This window comes from Rattus norvegicus, chromosome 4 (assembly GCF_036323735.1).
Source record: "Rattus norvegicus strain BN/NHsdMcwi chromosome 4, GRCr8, whole genome shotgun sequence".
In the NCBI taxonomy this organism is placed as follows: Eukaryota; Metazoa; Chordata; class Mammalia; order Rodentia; family Muridae; genus Rattus; species Rattus norvegicus.
The window spans coordinates 153,028,156-153,047,865 of record NC_086022.1 but is presented as its reverse complement, the minus strand read 5'-3'; the positions used below and the strand labels follow the sequence as shown (position 1 = coordinate 153,047,865).

The following is a 19,710-nucleotide window of genomic DNA, read 5'->3' as shown; positions in this document are numbered from 1 at the left end:
GCTACAGCACAGAGTCCCCTGACAATCCTTCATTACAGCATCTTAATATGCATGAACTCATCAGCCCCTTTACAAAGAGGCCCTGGAGAGCAAGCAGGCCCTGCTGGGGCTGCACTATGGTTGCTGGCAGTGGGAGAGATTTCAGAAGGCAGGGAGGCTAGGGACACTGCCTAGAGGGGAATATAGGATTCCACGGGAAGATGGATGCCTAGGGTGTACTCCCATGATGCAATCCTTCTCTCTGGGGCTTTGGCATCTTCACGCTATCAGAGTCCAGAGAGCAAAAGCTGCCGGGATAGGTTGGAGCCACCACAGCTCACCACAGCACCCTGCTGTGTCTCTGTTCCTCCACTGGCAGAGATTAGGCCAGAAGCCCATCCATCTTGCCTCCATGAAACTTAGGGGAGCGGCTGGGAAGGTGCTGTTGTTGTTGTTCTTATTGTTGTTGTTGTTGTGTTACTTTGTTTTGTTTTAGAGTCATGCCATCTGATAAGGATACTAGCCGCATGTGGCTATTTAATTTTACATTATTTTCCATTCAACACAGTTAACATTCCAGTCTTCTGCCGCACTGCCTCATTTCAAATGCTCAGAGAGCTGAACCTAGCCATCACGGCAGCACCTTGTTTCAGTGGACAATGCTCTTCCGGGCTGAAGAGTTTGAAGTGGCCACTTCCGGTGAGCAGCATGTGGTCTATGGGAGAGATCAGGGCATCATCAGGAGCCCTGAGCAGACCTCCCTGCAGCTAGAGTTGGCCCTAAGAGAAAAGCAATAATAAATGGAGATCCCGTGGTGGATTTATGGTTTCAAAGATGAATTGCAGAGGAACCTGTGTTGGCAAGTCAACACAGTCCCTGGTCCTGTTTAGGAACAGAGGACTAAGAGTCACAGGGGACTATGAATCGGTGGGACTGGGCTCCCTTGACCAGCAGCCCTGACTGGCTTGCGGCACTCCTGCCCCTCCGTGTGCAGCAGACAGGCAGTGACCCGGTCAGTGCCCACAGGCCTGAGCTGACTGTGGACAACATGCCCCACACCTAGAACTGAGCCCAAAGGAATGCTGGGTAAAGGCAGCCTGCAAGGCCTTACAGGGCATTAAGTCAATGGACTTATTTGTCAATGTTCCAAAAACACGGCAGGGGTTTTTGACCCTGAAAGGTAGAAACTCTCCTAGGCCAAAAAGAATGCTGGAGATGCAGAGTGGGGACAAAGGATGCAGGGGAAAGATTCCTGTGGCTCTGTCCCTTCCAGGGACTGTGGGAATTCCAAGCCATTGGTGTTATACTTCCTGGTGTCTGCAGGGTGGCGCTGTACCCTCAGATCCAGCTTCTTTGCCCAGTCACTTGCGCCATATCCCCAGGCCTGACAGACGTGGCCCGAGAGAAACAGCATGGAGTGAGAACCTTCATCTTCTTCACCGTAGTGCCTCTGTTTGTTAGAATATGGTACCTCAGATATTGTAAGTTCCCAGTAAATAAATGCATTTTAACCTCAAGTGGAAAATGAACAGACAGAATGAAATGTGGCTCTACCCTGCCTGCAGGATGGGCCGAGACCCCTACCCCTGTCCATTCTAAGTGTCCTAGCCAGGGTTGCCCAGGTCTGGGCTGTAGTCCTGGACCTGTGACTCCTGAAGACCACGAGGGCCAGGTTCTTGTTCCTGACCTGAGCACTCTTGACATCTCTGGACACCCTCACACAGCGGTCCTGGACGATCCCATGATACCAAGTCTATCTCCAGTTTACTGTTGCAGGGTCTACGATAGGATAAGGCAAATACTGAGGACATTAGCAACCTGGGTGGCACTTTAGGACCCCTGAGTCCTGCCGATGGCCTCCTGCCTCAGCATCCTGCTACAGAGTCAGCAACCCTGGTCCCCCGGCACAAAGCCCTCTGTCTCTGTCCTCTTGCAGAATACTACTACCCAGCCACACACACACACACACACACACACACACACACACACACACACACACACACACACAGAGAGAGAGAGAGAGAGAGAGAGAGAGAGAGAGTTATAGACTGAATCTAGAAGCATCATTCATCCTTCCTGAAGGTTTAGCTATTTTAGCCTGAAACTTGAGAAGTTAGAAATAGGTTTTGTGATGATAAAGGTAAGTTTAATTTTTCATTTACCTCCAGCTAATAACTGACTGAAAATAGGTCCTGCCATGCTTCCCAAAGGCACGGGAAAGGAAAATGCTTCCTGGTGACAGGACAATTTGTCAGAAAGTTATGAGTGAGTTCAGCAGAGCTGTATAGGAAGTGTATATTGGACAATACGACACACTGGCTTCTAATTGCTTCTGCCTTTCTGATCAATAATACATGTTTTCAAAAAGCCTTCTGTTTGCATTTACACAATGGACGGTAACTACTGCAAAGGATCCATTAAGACCTATTTTAAAAAGTGCATTCTTAAAAAACTTGTCTAAATCTGCATTACAAGGCAGATTATGAAACTGCCTTGGGAGACGTTTTTCTAAAAGGCATCCAGGCCGCTTCTGCTGGACTTGCCAACTATGCTCACTGCCCTCTCCATGGCTTGCTTGTGAGCCAGAAAGCTTTCTCTACAGCTCCCGATGATGCACTGAGATGCGGTCAAGCCCGAGGCCTCCATAGCGGCCAGCTATGCCCTCCACCAAGACACAGAGCGAGCAGATGCCCGGTAGAGCAGGTAGGTGCAGTCACAAATCCAACTGCCACTTTTGAAACTCAGCTGAAGAATCTGAAGTGGCAAGGGGTGGGCTCTGGGCTCCTGGGGCTCCTTCCTGCCAACACACCTGTGGGTCAGAAGGCCTGGAACCTATGACCAACCTGAGAGGGTGGAGGACAAGCGTTAGCTCTGGCAGGCCGGGTTTGCGTTTGACTCAATGGGCTCCTATCTGGGCGGGTGAGAAACCCGGAGCAGAGGGAAGCAGGAACATGGGAGAGGGGCCACCAGGCTTCCTTCATAAGCAACCTTGGCAACAGCTTCTGATATCTTTGGCTTTATATTTCTATAGCTAATGGCGATAGTCACAATAACAAGGTCTACTCACAGGGACTATAGTGGGCCCTGACCGAGGGTCCTGTCTCGGGGAACATGGGGAGAAGGAACTGCTTCCCAGACTTGAGACAGAGAAGAGCCTAAAAGATAAAGAAAAGCACCCGGGTTGGGGATTTGGCTCAGTGGTAGAGCGCTTGCCTAGCAAGCGCAAGGCCCTGGGTTCGATCCCCAACTCCGAAAAAAAGAATAGAAAAAAAAAGAAAAGAAAAGCACCCACTCTCCACTGAGCCCATCTCTAGAGGAATACTTGAGCTCAAAATGACACTTCTAGGGAAGTTGTCTTGATGGACCCGTGTGAAGAACCCTCTGGAAGATACTGAACAATGTAGCCAACCTGGGTTGACTTAGACTAGGTGAAAAGACCAGGATGGGATTCCTCTAGGGGAAAGGGGGAAGAAGGAGAAGGAGAGAGGAAAGGAGGACCCTGCAGGAGGAGCATGCAGAATGCTGGGGAAAGAAATGAAGTCAGTCATGTTAAGGGAGGCTCTGTCCAGTCCCCAGCCTCAGATCCGTCTGCCCCTGCTGCTGCTTACCTTCATGAGGGAGGGGCTCAGACCTTGGGTATCTATCTAGTCAGACTCCTAAAAGGTACAAGGGGAAGAATGTCTTCTCACAGACAGACCGCAGTCCTACCTACAAGTGTCTTCAATGTGTGCCGAGGCAGGCAGGCAGGCAGGATCTCCAGAGGCCATACATAGTTACGCCCTTTGGCTATACTCTGCCAGCCCAACCCTGGTAGCCTGTGAATAAGGTAACAACTTAGCATATTTGATGAGGAGGTACACCTACTTGCCTCCACTGCCATATCCTCAGAGGTCGCTGTCGGCCATGCTTTTCTCCCTGTAGCTCCCTGGAGGACAGCCAACAGCAGACAGGGAAGCAAACTATGGAGGAGAAATAGGCCACTGGGGTAGCGGAGTGCAATGGGAAGGGAGTGCTGAGTAGGACCCCCAACAGGGTCACAGAAGCTGTGCTTCCAACTACTGTGTCACACTGCCCGTGGGGAAGTGCCCGTGTCCGCTCTGAGGGACCTACCCTTCTGGTGCTTCTCAGTCTGAGCTGTATTCTGGATTTATGACACCTCTCTGAAGACCCCAAGGGCTAGCCATGTTCCAGTCCCTGTACTGAACTTTCTTGATGCCTCTGGACATCCCTGTACCTACACCTACTCTGAGAGTGGCCCAGCCAGTCTCTCATCCGGATGTAGCCCTTTTCTACTGAAACGACCCTGCACAGCTGAGATCTCTGCCATGCGGAACCTGACTCCCACCCTCTAGTCCTTGGATTGTGTTTGAGGCCAGCCTTTAAGGGGCTCCGGGTAGGCCTCACATGCTCAGAATTCATGCCCAACCTCCCACTTTCTACAAGGACAGCATGTGAGCTACCCACCTATCAACTCCCCGTGGCCCTCAGTCGGCTTCTGATGGGCAGCTGACTCAACGGGCTGGGAGGTAGAGTTGTGTAAGTGCCAAGATCTAAACACAGGTTAAATCACACCAAAGCAGCAGCCTGCACCACAACCTCTTGGGGAGATTCTTCTTTCTAGAATATGAACGGGTAGTGGCTTGGTGGTAGAACATTTGCCCACCATGCTTGAGGATCTGGGGTCAATATCCAGTATCACTCTTTTTAAAAGAAAGAAAAAAAGGAAGGAAGGAAGGAAGGAAGGAAGGAAGGAAGGAAGAAAGAAAGAAAGAAAGAAAGAAAGAAAGAAAGAACAAAGTATCTTTGTGAGTGAAACCTATCAGACTAGGCCCAAGTCAAAGTGACCTTCAGTGGGGGAGGGGCGATGTCAAGGTCAAGGTCTGGGGAACGTAGGCAAGACAGTGGTTATGACCTTACTGAGCATGAGCTCGGTGCTGACACTGACTTCCATCCACATATGTTCTCCCTTTTAAAAAGATGAAGTCCTCTCTGGAAGGAAGATGTTTACATCTGGGGAAACCCAGGTTGAGAGTAAACAGATCAGGAAGAGTCAAAATAAGAAAGAAAAGAAAAACAGAGTCGTCTGCAGGCTTCCCCTCCCCCCCCCCAGAGTGAAAAAACAAACAAAAGAGTGGGGCTTCCTAGGTGACTCACAGACCTTTGAGCCTGACCTCAAACCTGCCCCAGGGACTGGGAGAAAGACCCATCCTTTTCCACTCGCCTAGAGGAAGCTCCCTCCTACCGTGCTCAGATTCTGAAAACTGAGTTAATTCTCTTGGGGCAGGTAGAACTAAGTTTGGACTGCCCATGCGGTCCTCAATGGCAGCTAGTCCACGGCTTCCCTCTGTCTAGGGTCTGCTACCTCTGTTCAGCTCCCTGGGCATGCACAAGGGAGGGTAAGCTATTCACTCAGGTATGTAGGTGTCCCTGTCTCCGGACACAGGTGCACGCACCTGAGGAGAGAGAAATGTCCCTACTATGCTATCTGGGCACTCAAGGGTGTGAAGGCTTGAGGAACAGACAGGAGTGTATTCTTGCCTGGGTCCTTAAAATGGCCAGAGTTCATCCTAGTATCAGTGAAGGAGGTAGAGAGTGAGGCTGGTTGGAAGAGTGAACCGGACCTCTAGTGTCTCCGCATTCTTTTGGAAAACAACCACAGGAACCTGTTTGTAGCCGCGGAGGGTGGGGAGGGGAGTGTGTGGAGGTGGGGAGGAAGTACCTCCCTTTCACCTTCCTATTCAAGTCCCTTCCTCAGGCACAGGCCCAAGAGATAACTCCAGGGATCCTGTGTATTAGCACCTTGTGACTAATGGCAGCCCCATAAACCCAAGTCCAGTGATCTCAGGGCGCCTCTTCTAGGCTGGAAGGCTGATGGTCTGGATACCCACCCCAGCGATCAGCAAGCCGGCTCTGAATAAGATCACAGCTGGCCAGGCCCCAAGTCAGCCTATACCTTGGCAGCTTCTGCTTCTGCCTGTGAGGGTGACTTCACTTTGACTTCATATCTGCAGAGTGATGTTCAGAGTGCTTATTCAGCCCTGAGCTCAGCCAGGCAGGAGGGTGAGACTCTGCATACTGAAGGAGGAGAGCAGCTCCCTCCCCGGCTCAGGTTCTGGGACCTGTTTGTTCACTCCAAGATCCTACAGGCGTCTGTTTTTCTTTCCTTCCACTACAAGTTGAAGCCAGGCTTCAAAAAACAGCTGGAGTAGGGAGAGCTGGGTTTTCCCCACAGGCATCTAGAGCTCGCATCTGACCTTCCATTTCCTGCCTAGAGGCTCCCATATCAAGGGTAAATATATTAGGTATAATTGGTGGGGTGTTCGAGTCTTCTGGCAAACTTCTGTTTTCATCCTGCCCAACACACCCCGGTAGCCGCTGCCCTGTCAGTTCCCATCCTAAGAGCTCTTCCGTTTGGTGGGATAAGAGCATACAGTTCCCAGCACTGCACCATACGACGACATAGCAGGTCTCTTTGGAAGGTGTGCAGTTAGCCAGTGTCTTGGTCCTATTGGTTGTACCGGTCCTGGGAATCACAAACAAGCCCAACTGGACTCCCAACCCTCTTTACCACAGGATATAGGGTACACTGGAAGCTGGCTCTCTGTCCCTCTTTCTCTTGGTCAGGGCTCCTCCCTTCTTCCCGCCTCTAACCCTAGAAGAGGCTGTAGGCTCCAAACGCGCTTCCCACTCCCGCCCCCTGATAAATGGCGGAGGATGCTCTCGGTGTCCAGAGACTGGAGGGGCACCATTCCAGTCTGGGGTCTCTTTGCGAGTATAGGTCGGCCCAGACGCCGAATCTTCTGTGTTGCTCTTTCTGGGCGGCGGGAAAGGACTAACAGAAACAGCAAGCAGGGCGCACGGGGCGAGAAAGTGGCTGTGCCAGCAAATGATCATGGATCCAGATTATCTTCAGTAGACCAGCACCCGCACCACAAGCCATTCGCACCCACCTCCGACCCGCCCTCATCCCGAGAGGAAACCTCGGTTCCCGCAGCAGTTGGGTGCCGCCCCACCTTGCCCCGCGCTGTACCTGAGCCCCGCCCCTCCACACACACCCGCACCCCTGGTCCCGCCCCTCTCGCTGCCCCTCCCTCTGCTCCCTGCCCTGCCCCAGTCCGCTCCCGGGGGCTCAGGCAGCGCAGGTCTCTCATCAGTACCGCAACTGGAACCGTGCAAGCAGCAACGGAGAGCGGCTCCGAGTCCGTACCTGGGAGACGCGCCCCGACGCAACGCGCCTGCAGTGCCCGCTGCGCCCGGGTTGGCATGGGGAGGCCCGGCTGAGTGCCGCACCCCACCGCCGAGACCCACCCGCTCCTCAACCGCGGCCCTCGCGCGCACGGGCGATGGCGAAAGCGAGGTCCGGCGCCGCAGGGCTGGGGCTGAAGCTGTTTTTGCTGCTGCCGCTACTGGGAGAAGGTGAGTCCTACGGGCGGCAGGGACAGAGGGGCCGGGGCGAAGTTAGCGCTGCGCACCGAGCCAGGGAGCTGACGCGCGCATAAGCGCGCTTACATTGGCTGGCACCGGCCGGCTGAGCCGCTGGCGGGCCTCCGGATCCGGGAACCGGGTCGCTGCGGCTAGCTGCTGCGCTCCGGCCGCCGGCTGGGCGGGGCTCGGCTCGCCTCCGGTCCGGCGGAGCGGACCGGGCAGCGTAGTCCGCGCTCCGCCAAAGCCGCAGCTGCGCATCCCAGGCTGGTCGTATCTACCCCCGCGGCCGTGTGCCCAGGCGAAGCGGACAGATCTTGGGGAGCAGCTGCGAGTGGGAAGCCCACGACTTAAGCCAGCGCTTGGAGACTGCTGCGCCCTGATTTTCTTTTCGCGTTTTCATTCCCGCACTTGCTGTAGCTACGTTCTTCTGGCTGAAGGGTGCTGAGGCAATCTTTAGTAAAGGTTATTTTTCTTTTACGTGTTTTTGCCGCCCTGGTCTTTTCAAAACCTAAAAGCCTGTGTTTTTTCTCCTGTGTCTTCACCGGAGAGTACGACATGATCTGAGCCCTGCCCACAGCTGGGAGTCACCTGAAAGTGTGGCTTTTAGAGACGTAATAGGGTCCAGGGCTGATTAGTTACTCGGTGCTTTGGGCCCGGCCACTTGGGAGTCGTGTGAGGTGATGTGCTGCCAACATCATGCGCACATAGGAGCCTCTCATTAGGTGTGGCCTTTCAGAGGTTGGTCACTGCCCTCAACTCCTATATCCTGACCAAATGAACCCTAAGGATACAGGATATTGCCCCCCCCCCCCGCTGCACGTTTTACTGTCCTTTCAACCTACTCTTAACTTGCTTCCTTCTGGAAAATGTATGTACCAAGTTTCCCTCGGAAATCAGAACTGAGTTTCCCTCGGAAATCAGAACTGAGCCCAGGCTACTCCACTCTCATTCCTTACAAAGGGCTTTCTCTCTTTGCAGCCTTTGGAAACGGAAAAGGCCATGTTCACCTTGCCTCTAGCTCAGAGTTTTGTGAAGACTGGGTTCACTGACCAGCCCAGGGCTGCATTCGCGGGCCTCCTAGTATCATAGAGAAATATGGAGAGGGGGTAGGGTAAAGACCTTATTTCTCCTGAGTTAAAAAATAGACTGGAGTGTCTGTTCCTGGGTCCTGGGGTGCTGTGCGGCACGGTGCTGCAGGGGGTCAGACTGTATCAAAATACAGAACTTAACACTGGGTGGCTGTTCTGTGTCATTGGGTTTGAACTTCACAGGTGCAGGTGTGTAGTCAGGAGTTAACTAGGAAGACATGTGCTGGGCAACTTCCCACAACCCACCCAGCCCTGAATTTAGTGAGGTCCCCAGCGGTTTAAGAGATCCATCTCAAGGGTCTGGCCTGTGGCACTTGACAGGCATAGAGGGCGATTTCTAAGTGAAACCTCTGGCTCAGAATCAGGTGGCCACAGACAGCTTATAGAATCCAGGGACTATGGAGCCCCTGTCTTAAACCCACCCTTTTCTGGGTGACCAAGAAACCATGCTAGAGGTACAGAGAGGGGAGCAGCGGCCTCGTTCCCAGGAAGAAATAATTGGGTTCTGGAGAAGTCCTTTAGCCTGGACTCTGGCGCAGCAGTCGTGTGACATTCATTGATCTCCTCCAGACTACCAGTAGGGAGCTCGGGTGCGGTTCCACAGTGAGATTGGGAGCAGCTTGGCCTCCAGTGCCCTCTTGTGGATAGTGTTCTAGCTGCTGGGCTTGTGGCCCACGGTTTTGAGTGGGTCCTGAGTGGGTCTGTAGAAGTCAGGGAGCCTTGTTCTCGAGACTCACCACACCCTCATTTCAAGTTATCGATACATGCTCCCACACTTTCTCACAAACCCATGCTCGAGAAACTTGTGGATAAGAATGGCCTGGCTACCTTCTCACCCTCCTTGGAAGACTCCACATGTACACAGTACTGTGTCACCCACTCTCTCATGTTCCCATTACTGGAACAGTGTCCTGGAACTAGAGATGATAACCTCCTTCTGTGCGTTGTTAACATTTCCTGGACTTCCCACTGCTCAATACAGACACAAATTGACTGTGGATGCGGATACTAAATCGCAGTATCTGGGTCTCCCCTACATGTCCCAGGGCATCCCCCCCACAACTACTTGTCAAGACTCCTGCCCCTCATCTTCATGACTTGGCATCTTGCTTAGCATCTCTAGCTGTGAGAACCAAAGGATCTGTCACCATGTCACCGAGGGTCCCTTTCTGGACAACCCTTCTGTGAGGGACCCACAATCGGTCGACATCACCCAGAGCTTCCTTGTAAGCACGCACCCGGGGCCTGGGCCCCACAGCTTCCACCCTAAGCTTTTTCCTTCTTCCCTTCCCTTACTGATCTCAGGGGAGCCTGGAGATTCATCCTGGTTCTGCAAGCTCACCTGGGCCCTTCTTCCTCTCTTTCCCCAAGCTGCTGAGCCCATTCTCAGGGCTGGGCCAGCCAGGGACTGCTGAGGGTGGGGCCTGAAAGCAGACAGCAAGTGGAGAAGTGACTGAGCCCATTCACTAGATTGCCTTTATTTTGCAGAATTGCTTTAGGAATGGGCTTAAGTAAATGACTGTTTCCTTGGTGGTGCGAAGAAAATGGGATGTATTCATCTAATGGGGTGCTAATGGCCTTTTAGCCAGGGGAGGAGAAAACTAATTAGAAATTATAATATCTGTTGAAATGGAGTCCGGGATAGGAAAGGAAAAGGGTAGGTGGAAGCTGCCGCCTCCCTCGGGATCTTCTCCTGGCAAAAGACTGTTGATCCCCTTTCCTGCTAACACCAACAGCGGCTACCCCTGCCATACTGTTGATAACCCTGTAGGTTTGTGGTCTTCTTTTCCCATTTTGCAGGTGAACAAACTGAGGTCCTCCAAATCTGTAGATTCTGGAGCTCATGGAAAGCTAAGGGCTCCCCAGGGCCAGGTCTCTTTATCTTTAGTAAAGCCAGTGAGTGCCAGGAGTAGAGATGAAGAGGGACCTGGGAGAGGACAATACTCTCTGCCTGTCATACCACAGCAGTCACTCATGTGTGACAGCAGATGCCCTGGAGAAAGGCTGGACCAGATCTAGGAGTGACGTGTGACATATGTCACTGACCACAGACACGAGGCCCGAGCCTCTGTGGGTCTGAGCAGAATTCTCAGTGAGATGTTTTTACCCTTGCTGGCTGACTGACCCTAGGCTAGGAACGAACGCTAGACCTGGCTCTGTCAGAGCTGTCCTGGAGAGGGAGCTTGTGTGCTCCAGGCATTGTAAGACGTTGTGTTTGTATATAGTCAGAGAGCTGGTGGGGAACAAGACACGCAAGGATTGTCCTCTGCACTGTGTCTGCTGAGACGCCTGGCTGGTGCCTTCCTTCATCATGGTGCTGTGCTAGGGGAGGGTTGCAACCATGTGCCCTCAACCAGATGGAATCCACTTCCCTGGGGCACTGGAAAAAACTGATAAAAGAAAACACCCACTGTGTGCCCAAGAAACAAGGGCAGATTTGGCTAGGAGTGCAGCCTGTACTCAGAAATTCTTTGCTCTGGATGAGTGGCCGTAAGTGTTCTATGGAGGAGCATATTGGAGGCGGGGTCTTCTGGGGGTAAGGCTGGGGCTTGCCTGACTGCTGCCTCTTCCCTCAGTTTTCTTCCATCAGCTGCGCTTTCCCCTTTTCCTCCTCCCCCACTGTTTTTCTTATACGAATGACTCCAGTCCTAATCAAAAGGAGCCTTGAGTGTTGCTGTGCAAGGAGGAACTAACAGTGAAGACACACCTAGTAGTTGTGGAGAGAGAGGAGGGGAGGGGGGGGTATGGTTCCCTTGGAGAGAAGCAGCTGGCAGCAAGACAAGGTAACAAGGAATGGGGAGCCTGGCAGAGAGCCCTGGGCATGGCACATAGAAAGTGATGTCATGGGGGGGCTGTCTCTCTGGTCTGTGAGGAATGTCCTCTGTACCCTCTGGTATGAGGTGTTTGGCCCTAGGAAGCTGTGGAGTTGGAACAGATGACTCCAGGCTGTCCTCATTTTAAGAGCATCCGGGGCTTTGTGTCCTAGGAATCGGAAGAGGCTGTCTCCTACGGCAGGGCCCCAACTCCTCTCAGCCAACACAAATCCTTTTCTGACAGGGTGCAGGATCCTAAAGCGCTCTTGGGAACTTCACCTTCTTCCTCCTTGTTTGCCCAGCTGTTGCCTCCCCCATCACCCACCCTCCTGCCCTCAGCAGCCACAGAGAGGCCTTGAATGGGCACCCCCAGCTGTGTGATTGATTGGAGGGTGCTTCAGGGACCACATCTCTCTGCCTGAGACTGGAGTCTGTTGAGCCAGTAGACCCTGAACCATCTACTGCAGAGCTCCGACCTAGTCAGATACCCGTAAGTGGAGGCAGCAGGGTGCTGCTGTATTCTGCCAGTTCTTTCCCAGGCACGCCAGTGCCCCTTAGAAGGTCTTGGCTGATGAGACCTTGAGAGCGGCCATTGGGGCTGCACCACCTGGGCTCTGAGGAGAGCAGGTGGCCAGCCACAAGCAAACACTTCTGTTTGCTTTTGCCTCGTGGGTAGCGCCACTTAAGCAGAACAGCCCAGATGCTAGGGCAGGTTAACCGTTCACCTGAGCAGGTGTGTGCCGGCCTGGTGAGCGGTCAGTCGAGCCTCTTCTCCTTGGTGTCATTGGTACCCAGTGGGCTCTGCAGCAAGAGGTGCCAGTGACCCTGTGGCCCAGGTCTTAGAAGGTGGAACCCCCTTCTTCTAGACTCGGGAGCTGGCAGGAGACCTTCTTTGTGGTCCCCAGTCTTTCCTCCACTTCAACATGGAGTACTGGAGTCTATTCTTCAGGGCTGTCACTGAGGGGCAATGTGGCCCTAGAGCAGGAGTTGAGGGTTGCTGGACAGTGTCCAGAAGTGGAAGGATGCTGGACCGTGTGCATTCAAACTGATTCCACCCTCTCACATTCCTAACATCACACTTGGATGATGAGAAGGGAAGGGGGAAATTTTACTGTCTTGAAACCTCAAGAGCCAGAAAAGTGCTGGGGAAGAGTGCACTGGTGCACTGTGGGAGAGTGAGTGGTAAAGATTGGCTGAATCTCTTAAGACGTTTTGTCAGCGTGATTGGAAAAAATGGGAACTGATTCTGGGTGTCCTGGGGGCCTTGTCTTCTCAACTCTTCCTCCATGGCCTCTTTCCTTACCTGGGGGCATCGGCAGCATCTTGGAAGTCCTGAGTCCATTCCAGTCCACCAGGATCCAAGCAGCAAACAAGCCTGAAGCCACCCTCCTCCAGGGCAGGACAGGTTTACTGTGTGTAGCCCTCGGGGCTGGTTTTTACCCTGTGAGATTCTCCCTGACTTGTGACTCAGCACGGGTGGTCAGCTGGAGGTCGTCCTCTTAGCAAAAGATTGCTCCAATGGGTCCACAGACTGAAGAAGTCTAGACTGGGGTCCGTTTCAAATGTTTTCTTCCCTAGTCACACCAGCCTGTATCTACAGTTCTAGGCAAGATACCAGCCACATCTCCATGGCTTAACATGGGTCCTTTACCTATGTGACTGCTCACACGTCCTCCTCATCCAGGAGTGGCCTCTCCCATGAGAAGCTGGACTCCTGGGTCTGTACACCTGGCTAAAGCGCCAAAAGATCCACAAATGGAGCCGGGCTGAGCCTGTGTTCTAAGGTCAGAGTCACCCCAGATAGCCCCATTTCAGTACAGGGTAGACTGAGAGTTCAGAGTGGGAACGGGGACACAAGCTTCTGGGATATGTCTGTACACACTCTGGGGATGATGGGTCTCCAGGCTTTGCACCCTTTTTAGTTTGGTTTCCGTTGTAAGAAACACAGGACTGAAAGCAATATGGTGAAGAAAGGTTTGATCTTAACAGCTTACAACCCATCGGGAAGGGAAATCGAGGCAGGAACTGAAGCAGAGGCCATGGAAGAGCGCTGCTTGCTGTCTGGCTTTCTGTGGCTCCGCTTATTCTTTTTTAAATACAAACCAGGTCTCCAGGGCTGACACAACACACACAGTGTTATGGGCTTCTCACGTCTGTCAAGAAAATTCTCTCACATACTTGCCTATGGGCCAATGTGATGGTGGCATTTTCTCAGTTGTTTTTCCCCTCCTGGATGATGACTAGCCTGTGCCAAACTGACAGACAAGACCAGCCCAGACCTTGTTCATAGCTTTTCCAAGTGGGTGTCTCTGCCCCTTTTCCTGCGTCGTGCTTCAGGGGTCTATGCTGGGCCCAACAGCTGTGGGTTTGAGGGAGGTGACCGATTATTGAAATTGTCTTTTTAAAAACCTTTTTTTTTTTTTTTTGGAGCTGGGGACCGAACCCAGGGCCTTGCGCTTGCTAAGCAAGCGCTCTACCACTGAGCCAAATCCCCAACCCCTAAAAACCTTTTGAAATGAAACTGAGATAGCATTATAAGGGTAACTGTTTTAATAGACTGGTGCAGTAGGTTTTAGATTACCCCAAGGTGTCCAAGAGGTATCTCTAGTCCATCACAGGCTCATTACCCCACAAAGGATACCCCATATACCCACTAAACAGCTGTTCCCCCTTCTCTGAGTCCCTGTCTCTGGTTGTCCCCAGTCGGCTTCCCTCTGTAGATTTGCCTATTCTAGTAAACAGTGCAATGCCTGTGGGTTAGAGTTTATTTTCGTTGTAGCTCACATCAGCCTGCCATTCTTTAAGAGTGAGCAGTACTCTTATTTGTTTGTCTTCGCCACATTTGTGTATCCATTCTCTTGATCCGGAGGTGTTTGATCCATTGAAAACAATGTTTCCAGGCATGGCCCCTGAATACTGAGGTTCAAGGCCTGTTTTCAGTTTTCCCAGGAGTGAAAATGTTTTAAGGCTTTTTGTTGTTTGTTCTTTGAGCCGTTGTTGATCTGCTCTCTCCCAGAGGCAGGGAGACTCAGTTCCGAAACTGTGTGCAAACATTGCTTTGCACCCACATCCTCTCCAGTACTTACTGGTTCCTGTTGTTTTTGCAGCCTAGCCTTCCCAGTGGGTTCAAAGTGGTATTTCGTTGTCATTTTGGGTTGAGTTCCCCCTAAAGATTAATGATCTAGTCCTAAGACTAGACAAGCTTCTGTTTACACTCTCATTGGCTGGTGGTGCGTATGATTGGACGAGAGTCTTTTCAGAGCCATTGAGTATTGTTTGTATTTCCTTTTTCTTTGACCACTCATACCCATAAGTAGTGCGTTCTACTTACTAATCCACCATCCTCTCTTTTCTCCCACCCACCCCTACCACCACGACACTCCACGGGTCCCTTTCCTATATTCTTGTCTTTTTGTTTTATTTTTCTGGTGCACAGATTTTAACCAGGATCTTCTGTGAGGCCATGGGTTTAGAACTACAATGAAACCTGTGGACTTAACCACAGGACTTTACCTCTTCTGAGAACCCAGCAGTGGCCAGTAATTGTTCAACAGGGAGAGCTTGGAGCTTGCTCCATCGTTGGCTGTTGACATGTGGGCTTGTGCAGCCCCAGTGTGGTCGTGAGCAGCTGCAGTGCGATCATGTTTGCAATGACTGCGTTGTGCCATAGGATAAATACCTCTGGGCCCAGATCTTGCATTCTTCCTGTTCCCTCTTCCTTGGTCTTCCTTGAACCCTGACGATCACAGTATAAATGTCTTACTCAGGGTTGAACACTGTTAGCCATTTTTAATTGAGTGCCTGTGATTTATCATCAAGCATGGCTGAGAGGCTACTCAATCTAGTAGCATCAGTCACTTAAGAGAAGTCTCTGGAGAAGACAACCGATGTTCCAATAAGGATGGCCCTTGAGTCTCCACTGAACACTGAGCGTCTGTGTTTCTCAGGACAGCGAGACTCTTGAGCGTGTCACATTGAGCACAAATGTTCCAGAAACAAAGACATCACAGCTAGTGCAGGAGAAGCAGATGTTCTAGAACCTTGATGTCAAAGAGGAAGATGCTGGAAACCAGTGAGCCTTCCCACAGCCAGCAAGGGAACTGGCAGCCCGGGAAGCCAGGGCTACCCTCTCACTCTGCCTCTATCTAGACTAAAAATAACTGGGCAGATTGGTGTAAGTTGATTACAGTAATTGCTACTGTGATGTCATGCTGCTGGCCAGAGCTGTGTTGCAGGGACGACAGCCTGTGTGGAGGCAGAAGCCTCCCTTCCTCATTCCCGCTCAGGGTTTGCAATGGAGATAACAAGGCCCAATGTCCAGGACCGAGTGATGGGCCTCTCCAACACCGGTGTGCTCTGCCATACCAGGGACCCTAGGATTCCAGTGTGTTTAGCTCTGGGTCCTTGTGGAGTTAGAAATGGTACCTGTGAGGTTCCCAGCTCCTAGCCATCCACTCTTGTCCTGAGTGAGCATGCTTAGGACTTCTCTGTCTGCCACACTGTCTTTGTTAGTGTTTCTATTGCTTTGATGAAACACGACCAAAAAGCAAGTCGGGAAGAAAGAGATTCATTTGGCTTACACTTCCACATCATAGTTCATCATTGGAAGAAGTCAGGAACCTGGAGGCAGGAGCCATGGAGGGCTGCTGCTTACTCTGCTTCCCATGGCTTGCTTAGCCTGGTTTCTTATAGAACCCAGGACCACCAGCCTAGGGGTGGCACCACCCACAATTGTCTGGACCCTCCCCTGTTGATCACTAAGAAAATGTCCTACGGCTGGATCTCATGGAGGTATTTCCTCAAGTAAGGGTCCTTCCTCTGATGACTCCAGCTTGAGTCAAGTTGACACACAAAACTAGCCTGCATGCCAAGAAGAGGCTGGCTGCTTCTGTCCCAGAGACTGAAGTGGCCTCCTTCCTCCTGCTGCAATACCTCAGTGTTCGATGAAAACACACTGAACTTCCAGCTGACTTCCCAGCATCCCCCTCCTCACCCAGAGCAGATCCTTGCTGTGTGGATACATGAAACCATACTGCAGGACCATCACATGTGGGTACATCTACCTTGGAGCTGTCCCCCTCTACACCCACAGAGAAGCAGGAGGAAGGGCTTCATATCTGACTGAGCCTCAACTGTCTGACACGTTTGTTGCTGGGACTTTGTAGGTACAAGAGGAAGGACTCCACAAGACTCAGTTCTCATGAGTCGGGCTCATGAGAGCTTAACATTGGGTTCTGTACCTTGGTTTCGGTCCATGCCAGGAACCCCTGGGATAGCAAATTTCACCTGGCCTCACCTTCCTGAGCCCTCACTTTGTTTTGGGACTCCTGCCCAGACTCCATCTCACTGAAATAGTAAAGAGTCAGTTTAGAAATGCCAAAGAAGCTTCCAGGGGCATCGGAGGAGAAACTGGGAAGGCATGGCTAGATCGCCACGGTGCCATTTTCAGCCTGGTACTGCAGGCGTATAAGTGGACGGCCCCTGGTCCCTGGAACTCCGTGACCTGTTTTCTCACAAGCACTATATGAACAGCTGTCACGGAACAAAGGAGCCTGGGCCAGACTCTGGCCGAGTCCTAAATCACTGTGTGGCCTGGGGCCATTCTCTGTGTTGGTTTACTGCTCAGTGAGACAGAGATCCTAATATCCATTAGTGTTTTGATGTGCTTAAAACAGCATTGTAGAAATCCCATTGATAACTATTGAAGGTGACACAAAGGCCGTCGGGATGGAGTGTTTAAAAAGAGCTTGAGGTGTGTGGGGTGGTCACTCAGCAAGCCGATGTGCTCTGCGTTGTTCTGCATTGTGGTGCTCTGTTGGTTATGTGGAGGAACAGCTGCACTGCCCAGAGTCATCAGGGTCAAAGCTGCTAGGGCCTTGGCCCAGTTGCAGCAGCAATAGCCACCCAGGGCTCTAAAGCCGTAGAGAGAGCCCTAGAGCCAAAGGGGCCTGGTCACTCACACGTACTCATCCACAGGCCACTTGGGTGGCCAGGCCTTGCCCTAGGAAAGAAATTAGTTGTAACCTAATTGGCAGTTTCCTTTGTATAGAAGCCGGAAGAAACTGCCAGCGAGACCCACGATTAAGTCAGTAGCAGCTGGGAAATCACATTTGGGTGGGAGCATCCTTGATGTCAGGGAGGCCGCTGCAGCTGGTCTGGGTGGGCATGGAGATGCAGGTGGTAGCAGCAGTGCGTTCTGGGTAAAGCCTGGTGCCCATGTTCCTTCAAGAAGAAGGCTCCGTCTCTGCGTAGAGGACGGCGTTTAATCCCTAACCTCAGCTGTGCGGCAGATTCCCCGCCCAACCCAACGCAGAGAACTGTCTGATGCTGTGAGACTCCAAGGGCTGAGCGCTGGGGCAATACTAACAGCATTGGGAGAGATGAGGTCCTACGGCACCAGCTCAGGAGAACAGGACGTGTGAGGACCGTGCCTGGTTGTGCAGGGAGAGCAGAGCCTCAAGCCAGGAGCAGCTCCACCTCCACACCGTGTCCTCTGCCAGGCTTCTCTTCCAGGATACCCGCCACCCTACTCTGGAGGCCCACGGAGACAGCTGACTAAGGAGATACAACACACCGAGTCCTCTGCTCTACGCTAGCGGGGGTCCAGACTCAAAGCTGTACCTCTGTACGTGGACTCCGAAGTTACGTGGTTAGAGGCGATGCTAATAGTTGTAGGGGAGATGGAAGTGATGCTCATGACCGTGAAGGCGGTTATGGTGTTGATGGTGGCAGTAGACAATGGAGACACAGGCGTGTGGATGGAAATTACGGAAATGACAGCAGGCAGTGGCCATCGTTCTTAGACCTTCACGTCCACCAACTAGATTTTGCTCTCAACAACCCTCTGAAGAGGAAGAGCTTAATCTCCTTGGGAGTCAAGACAAAGAATGTATAACCCTTGTCAAAGCCAGTCACTTGCCCAGACTCTACCATTGACCCCAGACTTAGTCCATAGTCTTGCCTGGAATCCATAAGTTGGTTCAACCTGTCGTTTCTAGCAGGCATTCTGAGGTCATGATCTCTTAGGCCTGAGAAGCTAGACTTCTTGTTAGCATCTGCCTCTTCCAGCTCTCTCTTTCCTGAACCTACCCTCTTCTCCAGTCTTCTCCACTCTCCAGGTCAGGCCACAACCCTCTTGGGGCTGACACTGTCCATACTTCTAGGAAAACCCCACTGGTCTCCCTGGCTTCTGTCTACGGCTCCAGTCAAGTGACTCAGAACAAGCAGCATAGGTCCATTGTTCTCCTGTTGCTGTGACTAAGAGCCAGACGAGAAAGGACTCTTGACTGCTGAGCCATGTCCCCAGCCCCGTGGCTGAATTTTGCAAATGGCACTTGTCCTAGTAAGGGTTTAACCATTGCTGTGATGAAGCACAATGACCAAAAGCAAGTCGGGGAGGGCAAGCATTTTATTTGGTGTGCACCTTTACGTCACAGTTCTGTCTACATCTTTGGTTGAAGGAAGTCAGTCAGGAAGGAACTCAAACAGGGCAGGAACCTAGAGGCAGCATCCGATGCTGAGGCTGTGAAGAGGTACTACTCACTGGCTTGCTCCTACTGCTTTCTTTCAGGACCCAGGACCACCAGCCCAGGGGTGGCACCTGCAATGGGCCGGGCCCTCCCACATATAGACTTCCCATAGGATCCAGAAGCTCCATCCCTCAGTACTGTCCCAGGGAAGACTTACACACCCATTTCATAGCAGCACTAATCATTAACAGCCAAAGCTGGATGCAGCTCTACTGCCCATGGATGGGCACGCAGAATGTGGGATGTATAGCACACACCCCATCCAGCCTTGATTTAAAAGGAAAGATACTCTGATACTGTTCCGGCCATATTCGTCAGTCTGAACAAGCTATAGTCACTGGAGAGGAGGCGGCCTCGATGGAGAAAATGCCTCCATGTGATCAGGCTGTAGGCAAGCTTGTAGGGCTTGTTTTCCTAACCAGCGCTTGCTGCCCCAGGACTCTGTGGTAAGGATGTGCCTCCCTGAATACCCTCTGAAGGACGTCTGTTCCTAGCCCTCGGTTGCCATTTAGTACTGGGTTACTTGACAGATGGGTGGTTTTACTTCTGCTGGGTCAGTGGAGTGGACTTGCTGGGTCTATTTTGATAAAGAGCAGTTGCTTTCTTATCCAGGGCTCTGTCGTTTCTGGGGACTGCTGCCTGCCCTGCTAGTCTGGTATCTCGTATCTTGGAAACTTCCTCTTGTACCAGGTGCTGTGCTGGGAAAAAGTCGCCGAACTCCTGGATCATGCATGATCCTGGGACATAGTGCACTTGAGAGGCAGAGAATTATTTTGCAACTATTTTGTGCTTTCTCCCCACTTTCTTCTTTTCCTTTCTTTGCTTTGATGTGGTGCGATTATCAGTCATGTTTAGCTATGTTCATGGTCTTTGGAC

General features: G+C 51.9%; 1 protein-coding gene across 3 annotated transcripts in view; it reads left to right on the top strand.

The window, feature by feature from the left end:
- Positions 1-7,309: 7,309 nt before the first annotated feature.
- Positions 7,310-19,710, top strand: part of Ret (ret proto-oncogene) — a 42,213-nt gene continuing 29,812 nt past the window's right edge. For 2 of the 3 annotated variants that reach the window (NM_012643.2, NM_001110099.1), the window contains exon 1: positions 7,310-7,395. In NM_012643.2, the coding sequence (NP_036775.2) occupies positions 7,323-7,395 (73 nt within the window). In that variant the 5' untranslated portion in view covers positions 7,310-7,322. Of the gene's footprint in view, positions 7,396-15,462; positions 15,480-19,710 lie in introns of those variants that run through there. The other variant, XM_063285561.1, reaches the window with a different exon arrangement.